Consider the following 20,438-nt stretch of genomic DNA (forward strand, 5'->3'; position numbering starts at 1 on the left):
TTCAACTGCGTGAACAATGAGCAACTGGCTAGTTTCAATGACATAATGGATCATGTGATGAACCAAAAAAGCCAGATATTCTTTGTTGATGGTCCTGGAGGCACTGGGAAGACGCACTTGTACAAGGAATTTCTTGTGAGGGTTCGTTTGATGGGCCTAATAGCGATCACAATTGCTACGTCCGGTATTGTAGCATCGATAATGCCCGGAGGCCGGACTGCACACTCCAGGTTCAAAATTCCAATCAAGCTCACTTACAGCAGCATGTGTAGTTTCACAAAGCAGAGTGGTACGACAGAGTTGCTTAAACAGGCATCCTTGATAATTTGGGATGAAGTTGCTATGACAAAGCGTCAAGCAGTTGAGACGCTTGACAGATCGCTAAAGGATATAATGGAATGTCCTCTACCGTTTGGTGGAAAGGTTGTCGTCTTTGGTGGGGATTTTAGGCAGGTCCTCCCCGTTGTGACCCGAGGGACAACAGCACAGATCACGGATCACGGATGCTACACTTTTGAGATCCTATTTGTGGGAGAAGATCCACAAGATACGCCTCACGCGTAATATGCGAGCAAAATCGGACCCTTGGTTCTCCTAATACCTCCTTAGGATAGGCGATGGAATGGAAGAAACAATTGGCGACGACTATGTGTGTCTCCCTGAAGACATTGTGATTGCTTATACCGAGGACGAAGAACCTGTTAACAAGCTCATCGAAGATGTCTTCCCATCCCTGCACACCAATGCTATGTCCAGAGAGTATATGAGCACACATGCAACCCTCTCAACCAAAAATGAGCAAGTGGATGACCTGAATGACAAGGTGATCTCTAGGTTTCCGGGCGAAGAAAAGGTGTACCACAGCTTTGACTCTATCGAGGATGACTTCCAGAATAATTACACGATTGATTTGCTGAACTCGCTCACACCAGATGGGTTGCCCCCGCATGTGTTGAGAGTAAAAATGAACTGCCCAGTCATTTTGCTACGGAACCTCGACCCTCATAATGGGCTATGTAATGGAACACGACTTATGATCAGAGCTTTCCAGGATAATGCAATCGATGCGGAGATTGTTGGTGGTCAGCATGCTGGAAAGAGGGTGTTCATACCTAGGATCCCTATGTCACCCTCGGAGGACACCTCACTTCCCTTCAAGCTTAAGAGAAAACAGTTCCCCATCCTCCTGAGTTTTGCAATGACCATTAACAAGGCACAGGGTCAAACCGTCCCAAACGTTGGTATTTACCTTCCAGAGCCTGTATTCTCACATGGCCAGCTATATGCTGCATTGTCAAGAAGTGTGTCAAGACAGACAACGCGGATTTTAGCCAAGCCTAATAGGGAGGTTGATAAATATGGGAGAAGCACCAAAAACATTATGTACAGAGATGTTTTAGAGGGGTGAGGTTCGTGCGATCGTTCGTGTTTTCTTTGCACCTTTTGCTTTTCTATAACTAATTCTGTACCTAGCACTTATCTTTTTTTCTTTACTTCCAAGTCTTTATCAGATCGCTGCATATAATAATCATGAAAGAAGAAGGATGTCGATTTGACCTTCGACTCTGCATATCTGTGTCGTTTATTTGTGTGATTTAGTTATTTGTAAATAAAAAGCAAAGCAGCACACCTGAAGTATTGTAACTTTATGATGGCTGGATTTACTAGCATTTATCTTTTTATACTTCGAGGTTTTTATCAGATCGCACTATATAATAATCATGAAAGAAGAAGGATATCGATGTGACCTTTGACTCTGCATATCTGTGTCATTTATTTGTGTGATTTATTTATTTGTAAATAAAAAGCACACCGGCACACCTGAAATATTGTAACTTTATGATGGTTGGATTTACTAGCACTTATCTTTCTCTACTACTATTAAAAGAGCCAACAAGGGGCAGACGAAAACTGCCCTCCGACGTTCGGCCAAAAAAATTGTCCATCTCTACTACTATTAAAAGAGCCAACAAGGGGCAGATGAAAACTACCCTTCGACGTTCGGCAAAAAAAATGGTCCACCTAGGAAAAATTAATGCTTATATGCTTACAAGGGAAACATCATGTAATCTCCGGATGGGTTGTTCAACTGCACAGAAGCAAAAAAAATTGAGCCGACCCTCCAGGCATCCAGATTGACCTACGCCCGACACAGCCGGCGAGGCACCCGGCGACGGACACGACGACGAGTACGCCCTACGCAGCCGGCGAGGCAGCCGGCGACGGATGCGACAATGAGCACTTTGCCATCACAGGTCTATGCTCTTCTAGACTTCGTGAGGCTTTTACATGCCGCCACCGTCCAGGCTTGGTGATGCTTTAAGATGCCGCCGCCCAGGCTGTCTTGCCTTATTGTAAGTGCATCTAGTGCCACCCCTAGTTGGTTTTGGAGTATTGACGACAATCCTAGTTGAGGGACTAATGTGTTTGTGAGAATTGCAGGATAACACAGGTAGAAGTCCCTCATGATTCGGTTTTACTACCAGAGATGACCCCTAAAAATGTATGAAGACATTGAAGTCAAAGGTGGTATATGAAGATATTCACATTGAAGACTATGACAAGAGAAGACACGATATGAAGCCTATGGAGCTCGAAGACATAGATCTTTCATAGTTCTTTTTCTTTTGTGTTGAGTCATAGGAACCACCGTACTGTTAAGTGGGGTCCAAGAGAACCAGTCAGAATGACTGGAGTGATGCCTAAACCAAAAACCTATGTCTTTGAGTGAAGACAATGAGAGCGAATCTTGTCCAGAGTCAGACAAGTCAGCTTTGCTTGTAGCCCAAGTAAAGTTGCCGTGTGAGTTTGAAATCTGACCGTTGGAACACGTGTCAGTTCCTTAGTGACCCAGGGTCATTTCGGACAAATCAGGTCGGGTTGCCAAGTGGCTATAAATAGCCCACCCCCTACAACCATAAACGGTTGGCTGCTCAGATTGAAAGCACGGCTTTTGTCGTTTGAGAGCAACCCACCTCGAAGCCTTTGAGAGAGAATTCCTTGCAAGGATAAAGACCTAACCACCAGAGCCAGAGAGAATTGGGCATCACTTAAGTCTTCTTGTCTGTGTGATCTGAATACTTATTACACTTGAGGACTGTGCATCCTCCAGCCGGTTAGGCGTCGCGTTCTGAGCTTCCAAGAGACATTGTGGATTGCCAGTGAACGAAGTCTGTGAAGGTTTGGGAGTCTACCTTGAAGACTTACCAGAGTGATTGGGCGAGGTCTATGTGACCTTAGCTCAAGGAGAATATGGTGAGGACTGGGTGTCCTGAGCTGCGTGTTCAGGACTGGGTGTCCGGGACTGTGTGTTCTAAGGTTTAAATACCTAGCCGCTCCAACCAGACATACAGTTGTCACAGCAACTGGAACTGGTTCAACATATCATTGTCTTCAACGAGTCACTGGTTTCATCTTCACTTCCCTTTACTTACTGTTACTCCTTGTGAAGTTATTGTATGTTTGCCCTATCATTTGTCTTCACTGAGTGACTGCGTGTTCTATTTGGCTTCACAATATCTTCCTACCTAATCCTTACTACCTAGCTGCTATTAGTCTTTGTGCTTTCACTTCATTGAATACTTGACTATGGTTTTCCTAGTGTAGTCTACCTTCCGCTGCATGGTAATAGGTTTAATTTTATCGTTTGTCTTCAAAACTTCTATGTTCTGAAGACTTTCATAAAAATCGCCTATTCACCCCCCTCTAGTCGATATAACGCACTTTCAATTGGTATCAGAGCAAGGTGCTCCCTTGTTCTGTGTGATTCAGTTTAACCACCTGGAGTTTTAGCTATGTCGACTGCAGGGATAATTAAAGTCTCCGCTGCGTGCCCCGTCTTCGATGGAACTGAATATTCCTACTGGAAGAATAAGATGCACATGCATCTTGAAGCCATTGACGTCGACCTATAGTATGTCGTCGAGAACGGCGTTCCCAAGGCTGGAGAAGGTGTCACTGCTGCTGATGTCAAGAAATTCGTTCAACTGGACTCTACTGCCAAGAATATCATCTGTGGTCATCTGACCAAAGGACAGTATGGCCATGTGAGTGCTTTGAAGACATCCAAGCTGGTCTGGGACTGGCTCTCCAAGGTCAATGAAGGCATCTCAACCCAGAGAGATCAGAGAATCAGTGTCATTCGCAACCTCTTCAACCGCTTCAAGCGAAATGACAATGAGAATGTCCAGCACACATTTGACCGACTCACTGACATCACAAATGAGCTTCAAGCCCTCGGCGCCACTGAGATTACCAAACACGAAGTCGTCAAGACGCTGCTGAGATCACTTGATAGTTCGTTTGACATCCTGGCCCTGATGATTCAAGAACGTCCTGATTTCAAGACACTCGATCCGTCTGACATACTTGAGAGGCTCAACACACATGAGTTTCAGCTTTCGGAGAAAAGAGATATCTACGGTCCAAACTATGGGCGAACTCGTGCCTTGAAGGCAAAAGCTGTCTCCTCATCTGAAGAAGAATCTGACAGCAGTTCTGATGATCCTGAAGATATTGGAAGGGAACTTGCTATGCTTGTCAAGAAGTTCCAAAAATTCACCAAGAAGAAAGGCTTCAGAAAGTCTTCCCGATCAAGTTCAAGGAATGATGAAGCTCCTGCTCATGACTACAAGAAGAAAACATGTCACAAGTGCAAGAAACTTGGCCACTTCATCTCTGAGTGTCCACAGTGGGACAATGAGAACAAAAAGAAGAAGAAGAGCAAGGAATATGACTCTGACAACAAGAAGAAGAAGAAATACTCAAGTCTTCTTCCACGTCTTCCTCAAAGTCTTCATCACACAAGAAGAGCTCATCTGGCAAGGCACGTGCGTTTGTTGGCAAGGAAATGGATTCAGAGGAGGAGTCTGCTTCTGAGGAGGCGGAGGTGGAGTCTGAGGAGGAATCCGACTCAGGCGTCGCAAGTCTGGCTACAGCATACGTTGCCAAGTCCATCTTCAACACTGAAGACAATGACTTCATCACCGACACCGATGCAAATGACAAGGACTACTCCGCTTCTACCTACTGCTTCATGGCACGCGGTGCCAAGGTAAACACATGCACTACTCACTATCAAACATCTAGTGACGATGACTCTGATTGTGGTTCAAAACCTAGCTACAAAACACTTGCTAAAATTGCAACTGAACAACAGAAAGCTATGGAACATATTCAAAAACTGTTAGACAGAAGCGATGATCTGTTAGGTGCTGAAATGACTCGATCTGAATCCTTAATTGAAGACATAAAAAAATCTTCACGTTAAGTATCAGGAACTTGAAAGTCGTCATGAAACTCTCTCAACAACTCATGAAAAGCTTTCCTATGATTATCTTCAAAGGAAGCAAGATCTTGAGAAATTGAGAGCGGTTCATGAAGATCTTCAAACGGAAAACGAGTGACTTCGCGCCAAACAGATCAGTCCTGCTCAGGAAGGATTTGAACCACCATGTCTTAAATGCATTGAGCGTGATAATGCTACTTCTGTTGCTGAATGTTCTACTGCTACTGCTGTTGCAATATCTTCAACTGTTGATGCGGTAACTAACTCCTCTGCTGAGGATACCACCGCTATTGTTGATGAGAATGCTAGCTTGAAGACATTGCTTGAAACAGGGATGTACAAAAGTCTTAAAGGGCATCAGACGCTATGTGATGTCCTGAAACAGCAGATTCTGAACCGAAACCCTAGGAAAGAGGGTGTAGGGTTCGTAAGGAAAATGAATGCAAATGGCTCTTACTGGAAACCTGAGAAGTACCCCAAAACCATGTGGGTTGCTGCAAAGGAACCTTCATCAGATCCATCCAATCTAACTGGCTTCACTTGTGCTAACCCCATTATCATTGATGAATCCTTTGATGCAAACTATATACTGTTTAAGAATCAGAATGGTGAAGTGTTTGCCAGGTACATTGGTACTAACTGCAGGAATGGACCGCCTATGAAGAAGATCTGGGTTCCGAAAAGGTGTCTGGAAAATCTTCCTGTGAATGTCTTCATGACACCTCACGTGAAGAAGACAAACCTCAGACCAAAGGCTCCATACGGTCCAAAGGCTTCATACAGACAGAAGACTCACCTGAGTCGCACTAACGCAAATGTTTTGCAGGGAGACCATACTCAGGCATATGAATATGGGAGCGGTTCATCAAACCGCCATGTTCATAAAACCAAGAACTATTCTGCTTATTCTTACGAGTACTATTGTCCGCCTGCAAGACTGTTTGCTAGGGCTTCAAAGCCAAAATTCTCAGATGCTGCACTTAGACTCATTGCTTCTAAGCCACCCTTGAAGATGTGGGTGGCTAAGAAAGCTTAACTCTCTTTTGCAGGGAAAGGTCTCCAGCAGAAAACCAAAATCATCTGACGCTATTGCTGGGGACCTTAAACATCTTGTAGGGCGCAAGATCAAATGCCCAAATGGTCTTACTATGTACTTCGTACCTGAATTGCTTGCTACTCTCCCTATTAGTCCTAACTTGGATCTAAGCTTTCATAACCCACTGGTTCGTCAAATGTTTTTGCTTCACAATGCTCTTGGTGAAGCCTATCCCCCTAACTGCATTGTAGGGTACGACACCAGCGTCTTCAGAATGGATTATTGACAGTGGGTGTACAAATCACATGACTAGCAAAAGAAGTCTTCTTATGGACTCAACCTTACGTCCATCCGACAAGAGCCACATCACATTTGCTGAAACTGGTAAAAGTAAGGTATTGGGTCTAGGTAGAGTTGCAATCTCAAGGGATCAACACATGGATAAAGTCATGCTTGTTGAATCCCATGGCTTCAACTTAATGTCTGTCTCAATGCTTTGCGATTTGAACATGATCGTAATGTTTGGAAAATATCGTTGCCTTGTACTAATGGAATCTGACAAGTCTCTAGTGTTTGAAGGGTATCGAAAAGATGATTTGTACGTGGTAGATTTCTCAGCAGGGCCACAGCTTGCAGTATGTCTTCTAGCAAAGGCTTCAGAATGCTGGCTCTGGCATCGGAGGCTTGGACATGCTGGCATGAGGAACCTCCACACTCTTGCGAAGAAGAAGCATGTCATAGGCATCGAGGGCGTCAAGTTCAAGAAAGACCACTTATGCGGTGCCTGTGAAGCAGGGAAGATGACGAGGGCCAAACATCCCTCGAAGACAATCATGACCACTACTCAACCCTTCGAACTGCTTCACATGGATCTTTTCGGTCCCACTCATTACTCAACTCTAACTACTACTGCTTGCCTCTATGGCTTCGTTATTGTTGATGATTATTCTAGATATACTTGGGTGCACATAATCCTTTACAAGACTGAAGTGCAGGATGTCTTCAGACGCTTCGCCAATCGAGCTATGAACAATTTTGGCGCCAAGATAAGGCACATCAGAAGTGACAATGGCACTGAATTCAAGAACACTGGCCTTGATACATATCTTGATACCTTGGGTATCACACATGAATTCTCGGCCCCGTACACGCCACAGCAGAATGCCGTCGTTGAACGCAAGAACAGAACACTAATTGAAATGGCTAGAACGATGCTAGATGAATACAAGACCCCAAGAAAATTCTGGCCCGAAGCCATTGATACTACATGCCATACAATCAATCGTGTTTATCTTCACAAGCTACTGAACAAGACATCTTATGAGCTCCTTACTGGCAAGAAGCCAAATGTCAGTTACTTCAGAGTATTTGGCGCAAGGTGCTGGATCAAGGACCCACATCACACCTCAAAGTTTGCACCAAAAGCACATGAGGGTTTTATGCTTGGATATGGAAAGGATTCACACTCCTACAGAGTCTTCAATCTCTTTCATTACAAAGTGGTTGAAACAGTGGATGTGCGGTTCGATGAGACCAACGGTTCACAAAGAGAGCAACTGCCAAATGTGCTAGATGAAGTTCCATCCAGTGAATCAATCAAGCTAATGGGAACTGGAGAAATTATACCTTCTGAAGCTCATCCTGAAGAAGAACTTATCATTTCAGCACCTGATCAACATGAAGACAATGCTCAGCCTGAAGATATTCCTTCCAACAACGACAATGAACAGAAAGAGCAAAGTCTTCGCCCTGAACATCCTCGCGTTGCCAATGAAGTGTAGATTGAAAGAATAATTGATAGCATCAATGCACCTGGTCCACTCACTCGTTCAAGGGCAACTCAGCTAGCAAATTTCTGTGGGCACTTCGCATTCGTCTCAATAGCAGAACCCAAGAAAGTTGAAGAAGCCTTCATGGAACCTGAATGGATTCAAGCTATGCAAGAAGAGCTTCAACAGTTTGAGCTGAATAATGTATGGGAACTGGTTAAGCGTCCTGATCCATGAAAGCACAATATAATAGGCACCAAATGGATATACCGCAACAAGCAAGATGAGCATGGTCAAGTTGTCAGAAACAAAGCTTGTCTCGTTGCTCAAGGATATACTCAAGTGGAAGGCATTGCCTTCGATGAAACATTTGCTCCTGTGGCTAGACTTGAAGCCATACGCATACTGCTGGCCTATGCAAATCATCATAACATACTTCTATATCAAATGGATGTGAAGAGTGCCTTTCTCAATGGCAAGATTGAAGAACAAGTGTATGTTGCAGAACCACCTGGCTTTGAAAATCCAAAACATCCTGACATGGTATACAAGCTCAACAAGGCACTGTATGGCCTCAAACAAGCCCCTCGGGCCTGGTATGACACACTCAAATACTTCCTGAAGAGCAAAGGCTTCATACCTGGTTCCCTAGATCCCACTCTTTTCACGAAGACATATGATGGTGAACTGTTTGTGTGCCAAATATATGTGGATGACATTATCTTCGGCTGCACCAATCAGAAGTACAGTGAAGAGTTTGGATATATGATGCAAGAGCAATATCAGATGTCCATGATGGGGGAGCAGAAGTTCTTCCTTGGTCTTCAAATACGACAACAACACAATGGCATCTTCATATCTCAAGAGAAGTATCTCAAAGATTGCCTGAAGAAGTTCGGTATGCAAGACTGCAAAGGCTTCACAACACCAATGCCAGCCAAACATCATCTGGGTCCTGACGACAATGGTAAAGAGTTCGATCAAAAGGTATACCGCTCCATGATTGGTTCTTTACTTTATCTATGTGCATTTAGGCCAGATATTATGCTTAGTGTTTGCATGTGTGCTCGATTTCAAGCGGCACCAAAGGAGTCGCATCACTTAGCTGTGAAGCGAATTCTTCGATATTTGGCTCACACTCCAACTCTAGGATTATGGTATCCAAAGGGCTCAGAGTTTGATCTGGTTGGATTCTCGGATGCTGATTATGCTGGTGACAAAGTTGATCGCAAGTCTACATCAGGCACATGTCACTTTCTGGGACGATCACTTGTATGTTGGTCTTCAAAGAAGCAGAACTGTGTATCTCTCTCCACTGCTGAATCTGAATACATTGCTGCTGGATCTTGCTGCGCTCAGCTTCTGTGGATGAAGCAAACACTCAAGGACTATGGCATTCATCTGAAGCAAGTGCCACTTTACTGCGACAACGAAAGCGCCATCAAGATTGCTAACAACCCAGTTCAGCACTCGAAGACAAAGCACATTGAAATTCGTCATCACTTTCTCAGAGATCATGTTGTGAAGGAAGACATTGATATCATACACGTCAACACTGAAGAGCAATTGGCAGATATCTTCACCAAGCCCTTGGATGAGAAGAGGTTTTGCAAGTTATGGTGTGAGCTAAATATCCTGGAATCCTCAAATGTCCTGTGATCAGGCACACATCCTAACCCTTATGCATATTGATGACTTAGATGTGCAACACACGAAGTGAAGTATATCTTCAATCAATGAAGACATACATTCGAAGTGTGAATACATTAATGTGAAATTTGACTTCGGAGCGCCACGATAATTGTGCGCCGTGTCTGGGTCTAATACTTCCTATACGGTGGGTAACGCCACCACCAAACGTTCTATTTTGAAGTGTTTCACTCATGGCGTTACCTTGCAATGTCTTCACATTTGGTTTGGCTTCGATCTCAACATATTTTCATGATTATCTTCACTATGTTGATTATATATATATATATATGCTAGTATTCTGTCCTCTACAGCATTCACTTATAGCTATGTCTTCGTGTTGAATCTTTTGAACTAAGTGAATGTGATCGGACCCTAACCTCTCTATGCTTTCTATCTCAAACTCTATCTCTCCAAGTCATATGCATTCTATTGAAACTGTCGAATGTCTTCTCTGCGTCCTTGTCAGCAAAAGATACAGAGACAACCATTAAGTCCGTTTTCAATGCTCATTCCTCCACATGAATTCCGGAGAAGTAGGAACGACCACCCGACAATCCAGGCGTGCGTGGGACGTGGAACAAACCCCAAAATTCCGCATAATGGCCATGTGTTCCCCAAATGCGAATCGCCAGGGGCACCTGTGTAATAGCACAGTGCCGCCCATGTGCCTATAAATACACACTCACAGCAGTCATTATCTCTTCTTCTACCCTCGCACGAACCCTAGCGCCACCGCTAGCTCTCGACGATGCCGGCAATGAAGCGCTTCGCTGCCGCAACCTCTCCGACCGCCGTTGCCGTAGGTGTCCTCCGTCGCCAAGTTAGGGCACGGAGGATCGAACTGCTCTGCCTCATCTCCCACTTCGTCTAGCAGTTCTCAGTGTGGTAAATAAAACTCCCTTTTTATAGCACCGTTGATCCTATTGATCTGTCACTTTCTACCACAAGCAGTTTCTGTTCACACAAGCTAGATCTCTCTCATACTGCATCTCATAAACATGCCTAGTATATTCACTTGTGCTTCACAAAGTAGTTAGATTCCTCACTTGTAGTGATCTGTGGATTCGTACAAATCTGGAACCAACTTCTTATCTATGAGTGAATGTCTTTGCACGATGAGGTCAATGTCTTCTAAACTAATTTATCTTCAAAATCTTCTGAGAATGCATATGACCTCTTCCCCTTCCCTCGCACCTTAATGCTGTCACAGGTACATGTTCGTGGGAGAATCCTTTGGTTCTCATAGTCTGCATTCATTTGCAGAATTCTTACAACATCACATAAATTCTCCCGAAGCCAGTTCCTGTTGATCCAGCAAACGAAAACCCTTGAAGCCTTTGAACGTCTTGAAGCCTTTCAAGTTAAAGTTTATGGATTTAGAGAAAGCAGCAAGGAAGGGTGGCAGAAAGCGTCGTGGTGAGACCTCCAGAGATCTGCCAGATGAACTCTCAGAAATGTACAAGACAGATCCTGAAGAGGATTACAGTCAGCGCAAGACCCGAATCCAATGGATTCGAAGATATTGGGCAGAACAATGGTTCAAATACAGATTTGTGACCCAAGAGTATGCTGAGAAAAGTGCCATCAAGAGACCGTGGGGAGACATCCTATTCAAGAATCTTCTACCCAGGTCCAGAGATGAAGCCATTGCTCAAGGCTTCTATCCATGCATGGTCCGTGGACCACAGCCTGCTGATGCACACTCGTCGTCACTGCTATGGTGTCGTGACGACAATCTATTCAAGCGCAACTTCCAGTTTGCTCAGAACTCAGCGAAGCAGAACAAGAAGACTTTTGGGTTAGACTTCAACCCTGGTCCCTCATCTCCAAGGGCAGATGGCACACGACATGCAGAACTCAATGTCATTGGCCCTTTCGCCAACCTTGAAGGCCTCATCACCTACATCTTGGTTCAAGGGACTGCAGTGAATGAGCCTGCAGCTGACACTGAGTCTGATGACGCGCCTGCAGTGCCGAAGCCAAAGCAGTTGAAGAAGCCAAAAGCTTCAAAGCCGGCCCCTTCACCAAAAATCTCAAGGGCGAAGCCATTGGCAACTGCACCTCCTGAAGACAGTGTGCAGTCTGAAGACTTATCACGCGTCTCAAGGCCCCAGAAGGCCAAGATGCCTCTGTTTCACACTGGCAAAGAGCTAATAGTTGCTGCCATTCTGCGCAACGACGACATTGATCTGTCAAGTGATGAAGATCTTGCAGATGACGCTCTTGAGCAACTCATCAAGAGCAAAGAAGAAGCAGAAATCTTCAATGATCTGCCTCTCTTTGATGCCACCATCATCCACAACTTCATTGACGAGTGGTTTGACACGCCAAACATCAGCTTTGAAGATCTGCAGCTACCCATTGGCCTCAGTATCACCTTCCAAGGCGCCATTGCTTCAGAACTTGCTATTGCCCAGCGCATTGTTGAGCTGAAGCGGAAGATTGACTATGAAAAGGCTCAGTTCAAGAAGCATATGGCCAAGCTCAGCGTGCAAGAAGTGAAGAACTTCAAGACAATGATGCACGAGCTCAAGGAAGCCTTTGTGAAGAAGCGTGCAGAAGCTCAGGGTTCGCGTGAGCGCATGAAGACTCTGGCTGACAGATGTGTGCAAGCCTATAATGAGGCTGAGAAGCGCAAGGCACTTGGGCGTCCTGGCATCGACCCCAGGATGGCCGCAAAGAAGAAGAAGAAGCCTGCTACGGCTGAATCTGATGCACCAAGGCAAGAAGCAGTTCCGATTGTCTTCCCAACAAGAATGACTGGCTCGAAGCCAAAGAGCCGGTCAACAGCTTCAGAGCTCAAGAAGACAAGAACTGCTGAGGCTGAAGCCAGGAAGAGGAAACACTCTGAAGACTCTCCTACTGCCCCCACCAAGAAAAAGCGAAAAACCAAGAAAGCTCGGGCTGCTCCCACAGAGCCCTTGATAGTTGAACCCATTCCTATGGTTCATCCTGACGCAGAACGTCAACTGACGGTTCATGAGCTTGCTTCCACAGAGGCTCCTGAAGCTGAAGACATTCCAGCAGCTGATCCCATCACTGCTGAAGACATTGGTCATCATGACAATGTAGAAGATGATGCAGTCCTTTCTCAGTTAGAAAACAGTGAACTCATCAGCATTGGTCGTCCACTGACGCCAATTGCACAGGATGCTTCATGGGCAGATCACCCACAAGAGGAAAAAGACTATGAGGCCCAGCCCACTCCAACTCCACAGGTGTCGTTTGCGTCAAGGTCTCAAGTCTATGCTGAAGACATTCCGGCTGCATCAGCCGCAGAAGAAGAAGTACCACAAGATCCCACTCCCCTGCTCCACCAAGAAGCAGTTCTCCAGGAGAACGTGCCTGTGACCGACCCTCCAGCTAGTCAAGTGGAGGATGAAAATCTTGAGGCTGCCACAACCAACAGTGAAGCTAATGTGGAGCCCTCCCCGGCAAAAGCTTCAGAAGACAGCGAAGCCACTGATCCCGCCACTTCTGTTCCTGAGTCTGCTGCCGGTCCCCAATTCAACTATCATGTTGAGCACATGCCTCAGGTCCAGAAGCCAATCCCAAGACTGCCAAGGTTTCCAGGTCCTGCATCAGCACCTGGCTCCTTCAACATCAATGGCTTCAGGGCAGACAACACGTTCTTCAATAGCTCCAGGAACCCCTACTCAAGGGAACAGATATCATCTGATCGGTTCTGGAGCTATCCTCAGCGAAGCTATTACTCCTGCATTCTTTACAACCAAGGTCGCATCTTCCCACACAAGTGCCTTGACGTTGAAGCTATAGCTGGTCTGCCCTGTCTAGAAGAAGCGTTGGATTGCTTCAAGCAAGTGGGTCTGGTGCAATTTGTTACTGCTGAAGAGCATTGGAATGAAGAGCTGCTGCTACAATTCTATGCCACACTTCACATCAAAGGATACAGCAGAGATCCGAAGACTTGGGTCCTGGAGTGGATGACTGGCAATGTTCATCATGAAGCCAATGCATTTGACATCATTGAGCTCACTGGCTTGCCCACTCCTGGCGATCTCTTTGAGCAAGGCTGTCAGCTGCATGCTGAAGCTATTGAGAGCATCTTTCAGCGACCAGAACCTAATATGAGTCAAATGCTCAGCATGATGAAGCCATTGCCCCAAGATGCTGCGTATCCCACAGAGTTCTTCGTTGAAGACCTTGAGTACCTGCCCAGAACCATCTATCACATCATCAGGAGAACTCTCTGGCCTATCAAAGGGCACTCTCCAAATGCCAAGCTTCAGGGTGCAATGAAGACTTTGGTCTTCTATATACTTCATGGCAAATGCTTCAATGCACAGGACTTCTTCATACGCCAACTTGCTGCATCAGGCATTGATCTGTTTGGTTTGAAGTTCTACGCCCCTTGGGTCATGCGGCTGATCAAGCTACACTCCGCCATCTCTTATCAGCCCTCAGCCCACAACCATCGGATCTTCTTGCCTGACGTGGACATGTCTACTGAAGCCATATATTCTGAGCCTGCCAAGCAACCTCTAAGTCTTCAGAATGCAGAACATCAGAGTTTTACACAGAATGTTGAAGGCGTTGAAGCAGTTTCTCGGGTGTATCCTTTGGCTGGCACTACACGTGCACCACACCCTGCTTCCACTGAAGCCACTAACAGTGCCACTGCTCCAAGACCCAAGAAGCGCACTCATGTTCTCAACGACCGAGAGCTTCTTGTGGCTCTACATCAGAAACAAGATAGGCATCATGACTAGCTGAAGCGTCAGATGAAAAGCCTCTTGGTGGATGTTAATCGCACTCGAAATCTTGCCACCAAGAATGCGTTCGTTGCCCATGAAACCTGTCGCCGCACATGGAAAGGGCTAACGATGATGCTTTCTGAAGCTGATCTTCAAGAGGATGGCTTCACTGAGAGATTCAAGTTTGACTCCACACCTCCTCGAAGGGCTGTGCTGCTAGGAACTCCATCCCTTGAAGACTCTGAGTTCTCTTCCTCTGCTGCCACAGTCACTGCCAGAATTATTAAGGAAGAAGACGATGCTACTTCACCGCCATCTCCTTCAGCACCTCCAAGTTCTTCTGCACCGCCAAACAACACCAACAATCCTGCTACTTCACCTACTCCTCATGGGAACGAGTAGAGGCCCTATGTCTTCAAACCTTTTTGGTCATTACTGACAAAAGGGGGAGAAGCATATGAGATCGATAGTCTTCAAGCGGGTTCATATGGGCGGGTGCCTTATATTTTGCTTCGTGCTTACAACTCTCGTTTTTTTGCTACATTTGGTTCTTATGAGTTGTAACACTTAAACTAGATGGTCGTCTGCTACTTATTTGCCACCTTGTTTTGCAAAGATAAATTCTGCATGTGCGACGATAAATTCCGCACTTAGCTCATTCTGCAGACGTCCATTTTCCATTATGCATGGCATTATCTTCATATACTTTCACATGCATAGTGGATTGTCATCATAACTTGAAGCGGATCTCCACAAGTACCATTTGCCATGTGCAGTTGCATTCCAAAAGCAAATTAACTAATATGCACATCTTTAGGGGGAGCCCTTGCAATTTATGAAGACAATTCCTTATCCTTTACAGTTTCACAGATTATATTCCCCGTTGAAAACTTCAACTAGTTTGTCATCAATCACCAAAAAGGGGGAGATTGTAAGTGCATCTAGTGCCACCCCTAGTTGGTTTTGGAGTATTGACGACAAACCTAGTTGAGGGACTAATGTGTTTGTGAGAATTGCAGGATAACACAGGTAGAAGTCCCTCATGATTCGGTTTTACTACCAGAGATGACCCCTAAAAATGTATGAAGACATTGAAGTCAAAGGTGGTATATGAAGATATTCACATTGAAGACTATGACAAGAGAAGACACGATATGAAGCCTATGGAGCTCGAAGACTTAGATCTTTCGTAGTTCTTTTTCTTTTGTGTTGAGTCATAGGAACCACCGTACTGTTAAGTGGGGTCCAAGAGAACCAGTCAGAATGACTGAAGTGATGCCTAAACCAAAAACCTATGTCTTCGAGTGAAGACAATGAGAGCGAATCTTGTCCAGAGTCGGACAAGTCAGCTTTGCTTGTAGCCCAAGTAAAGTTGCCGTGTGAGTTTGAAATCTGACCGTTGGAACACGTGTCAGTTCCTTAGTGACCCAGGGTCATTTGGACAAATCAGGTCGGGTTGCCAAGTGGCTATAAATAGCCCACCCCCTACAACCATAAACTGTTGGCTGCTCAGATTGAAAGCACGGATTTTGTCGTTTGAGAGCAACCCACCTCGAAGCCTTTGAGAGAGAATTCCTTGCGAGGATAAAGACCTAACCACCAGAGCCAGAGAGAATTGCGCATCACTTAAGTCTTCTTGTCTGTGTGATCTGAAGACTTATTACACTTGAGGACTGTGCATCCTCCAGCCGGTTAGGCGTCGCGTTCTGAGCTTCCAAGAGACATTGTGGATTGCCAGTGAACAAAGTCTGTGAAGGTTTGGGAGTCTACCTTGAAGACTTACCAGAGTGATTGGGCGAGGTCTATGTGACTTTAGCTCAAGGAGAATACGGTGAGGACTGGGTGTCCTGAGCTGCGTGTTCAGGACTGGGTGTCCGGGACTGTGTGTCCTAAGGTTTAAATACCTAGCCGCTTCAACCAGACGTACAGTTGTCACAGCAACTGGAACTGGTTCAACGTATCATTGTCTTCAACGAGTCACTGGTTTCATCTTCACTTCCCTTTACTTACTGTTACTCCTTGTGAAGTCATTATATGTTTGCCCTATCATTTGTCTTCACTGAGTGACTGCGTGTTCTATTTGGCTTCACAATATCTTCCTACCTGATCCTTACTACCTAGCTGCTATTAGTCTTTGTGCTTTCACTTCATTGAATACTTGACTATGGTTTTCCTAGTGTAGTCTACCTTCCGCTGCATGGTAATAGGTTTAATTTTATTGTTTGTCTTCAAAACTTCTATGTTCTGAAGACTTTCATAAAAATCGCCTATTCACCCCCCTCTAGTCGATATAACGCACTTTCACTTATCGCCCTTGAGCTCATACCACGGCGTCACTGAGGGAGTCCTGGATTAGGGGGTCTCCGGACAGCCGGACTGTTGGACTATGAAGATACAAGATTGAAGACTTCGTCCCATGTCTGGATGGGACTCTCCTTGGCGTGGAAGGCAAGCTCCCTTGTAACCGACCTTGTGTAACCCTAGCCCCCTCCGGTGTCTATATAAACCGGAGGGTCTAGTCCGTAGGACAACAGACAATCATACCATAGGCTAGCTTTTAGGGTTAGCCTCTACGATCTCGTGGTAGATCAACTCTTGTAATACTCATATCATCAAGAACAATCAAGCAGGAAGTAGGGTATTACCTCCATCAAGAGGGCCCGAACCTGGGTAAACATCTTGTCCCCCGCCTCCTGTTACCATCCGCCTTAGACGCACAGTTCGGGACCCCCTACCCGAGATCTGCCGGTTTTGACACCGACATTGGTGCTTTCATTGAGAGTTTCACTGTGTCGTCACCATAAGGCTTGATGGCTCCTTCGATCATCGGTAGCGATGCGGTCCAGGGTGAGGTTTTCCTCCCCGGACAGATATTTGTATTTGGCGGCTTCGCACTGCAGGCCAATTCGCTTGGCCATCTAGAGCAGATCGAGAGCTACGCCCCTGCCCATCAGGTTAGATTCGAAAACTTGAACTACACGGCCGATATCCGCGGAGACTTGATCTTCGACGAATTCGATCCCATGTCAGGTGTGCCGCACAGTCACGACGAGCATGACATAACTCTGCCGTCGGACAGTATTCGGGAGATCACATCTGCAACTACTCCGGCCGTCAATCCGGAGCAAATCGCGCCATCCGAGAGCAGAGGGATAGACCATGCCACGGAGGTCGCGCTCTCAGCGGCGATAGAGCCGGATGCTGACTTCACCCTTTACGGGAGCCGTGTCACCGAACCACTGGATTCATCCCCGGCCACGGACTCCGAGCCGCTTACATCCGTGCCCGTCGAACCCGACCGAGCGCCGATCATGGAGTTCACCTCCGCGGATATCTTTCAGCACTCACCTTTCGGCGATGTGCTAAATTCATTAAGGTCTCTCTCCCTATCAAGAGAACCTTGGCCGAACTATTTCTGACTAGAATGGGATGCGGACGACGAAGAAATTTGCTGCCCACCCACCACCCACTTAATAGCCACTGTCGACGATTTAATCGACATGCTCGACTTTGACTCCGAAGACTTCGACGGTATGGACGACGATGCAGGAGACGAACAGGAACCACCGCCCACAGGGCGCTGGACCGCCACCTCGACATATGATATATACATGGTAGACACCCCCCAAAGAAGGCAATGGCGATGAGACAGCGGAGGATGACCCCTCCAAGAAGCAACCCAAGCGACGATGTCAGCGGCGCCGCTCTAAGTCCCGGCATAGCAATAGTAGTGATACCGGCACAGGAGATAATAACGCTCCGGATAGTGCCGAAGACAACAACAATCCCCTCCAGCACGATGCAGAGCCGGAGGACGAACAAGCTAGCCCTCCAGAGCGGGCAGTAGATGGAGAACCGGAGGAGGACAATTACACGCCTCTCTTCGAAGACGAGGCGAGCCTCGGCAACGAAGAATTTATCGTGCCTGAGGACCCTGTCGAGCAAGAGCGCTTCAAGCGTCGGCTTATGGCCACGGCAAATAGCCTGAAGAAAAAGTAGCAACAGCTTCAAGCTGATCAAGACTTGCTAGCAGACAGATGGACCGAAGTCCTTGTGGCCGAGGAGTACGAACTCGAGCGCCCCTCCAAGAGTTACCCAAAACGCAGGTTGCTACCTCACCTCGAGGAGGAAGCAATGAAACCTCATTCACTAGTGTACGATACGGCTGACCGGCCACTGCGTGGCCGAGCCAGAGAGGCGTTTCATCCTGAAGTTCAGCCTGCACCCCGCCGCCACTCAATCAAAAATACTAAGGCCCGGGGCAACACAGGGGACCTGCGAGACATATTGGACAGTAGGGCAAAAATCGCAAGGTCAATATACGGGTCACGGGCACATGCGCCAACACGGGACGATGATCATCGCTTCGGATACACCAAGAGTAAATCCGGCCGGGCCGAATACAGCAGACAAGACTCATATGAACTGCATCGGGATATAGCCCGGCACAGAGGCGCCGCACACCCCCTATGCTTCACTAATGAAGTTATAAATCACGAATTCCCGGAGGGTTTCAAACCCGTAAATATCGAATCATACGATGGTACAACAGATCCCGCTGTATGGATTGAGGATTTTCTCCTTCACATCCACATGGCTCGCGGTGATGATCTACATGCCATCAAGTACCTCCCACTAAAACTCAAAGGACCAGCTTGGCATTGGCTGAATAGCTTGCCAGCAGACTCCGTAGGCAGTTGGGAGGATCTGGAAGACGCATTCTTGGATAACTTCCAGGGCACTTATGTGCGGCCACCGGATGCTGATGACTTGAGCCATATAACCCAGCAGCCAGGGGAATCATCCAGACAATTCTGGACACGGTTCCTGACTAAGAAAAACCAAATTGTCGACTGTCCGGATGCAGAGGCCCTAGCGACATTCAAGCATAACATCCGTGACGAATGGCTGGCTCACCATCTAGGCCAGGAGAAGCCGAAATCTATGGCAGCCCTCACAACACTCATGACCCGCTTTTGTGCGGGCGAGGATAGCTGGCTAGCTCGCAGCAACAACCCATCGAGGAATCCAGGAACTTCGGATATCAAAGATGCCAACGGTAGGCCACGTTGTAACAGACCAAAGCGCCGCAATAACGGCGATAACACCGAAGATACGGCAGTCAATGCCGGATTCAGAGGCTCTAGATCCGGTCAGTGGAAAAAGCCATTTAAAAGAAGTACTCCGGCTCCGTCCAGTTTGGATCGCATACTGGATCGCTCGTGTCAAATCCATGGCACCCTCGACAAGTCAGCCAATCACACCAACAGAGAATGCTGGGTGTTCAAGTAGGCCGACAAGTTAAATACCGAAAACAAGGACAAGGGGCTACATAGCGATGACGAGGAGGAGCCCCGGCCGCCGAACACAGGAGGACAGAAGGGGTCCCCCCCACAAGTGAAGACGGTGAACATGATATACGCAACCCACATTCCCAAGAGGGAGTGGAAGCATGCACTAAGGGACGTCTATGAGATGGGGCCCGTCGCCCCAAAGTTCAACCCATGGTCTGCTTGCCCGATCACCTTTGATCGCAGGGACCACCCCACTAGTATTTGTCATGGCGGATCCGCCGCACTAGTCCTAGACCCCATCATCGACGGATTTCACCTCACTCGAGTCCTTATGGACGGCGGCAGCAGCCTGAACCTGCTCTATCAGGACACAGTGCGAAAAATGGGTATTGATCCCTCGAGGATCAAACCCACCAAAACCACCTTTAAAGGCGTCATCCCAGGTGGAGGCCCATTGCACATGCTCAATCACACTGGAAGTGGTCTTCGGATCAACGGACAACTTCTGAAGCGAGGAGTTAATCTTCGATATCGTCCCATTTCGCAGTGGCTACCACGCACTGCTCGAACGAACAACATTTGCAAAATTTAATGCAGTGCCGCATTACGCATACCTCAAGCTCAAGATGCCAGGACCTAGGGGGG

At 46.7% G+C, this 20,438-nt stretch overlaps 1 protein-coding gene across 1 annotated transcript; it reads left to right on the forward strand.

Annotated features, from left to right (window-relative positions):
• The first annotated feature begins 622 nt into the window (after positions 1-622).
• LOC147974891 (uncharacterized) lies at positions 623-1,408 on the forward strand. The gene has a single exon (XM_087520191.1). The coding sequence runs from the start codon at positions 623-625 to the stop codon at positions 1,406-1,408; it is 786 nt and encodes a 261-aa protein (XP_087376317.1).
• Positions 1,409-20,438: the final 19,030 nt, after the last annotated feature.

This window comes from Triticum urartu, chromosome 4A (genome assembly GCF_056163025.1).
Source record: "Triticum urartu cultivar PI428250 chromosome 4A, HENAU_Tu73, whole genome shotgun sequence".
NCBI lineage: Eukaryota > Viridiplantae > Streptophyta > Magnoliopsida > Poales > Poaceae > Triticum > Triticum urartu.

Excerpts from the sequence above, each read along its gene's own strand:
- LOC147974891 (XM_087520191.1), top strand. The coding sequence starts at position 623 with ATGGAAGAAACAATTGGCGACGACTATGTGTGTCTCCCTGAAGACATT.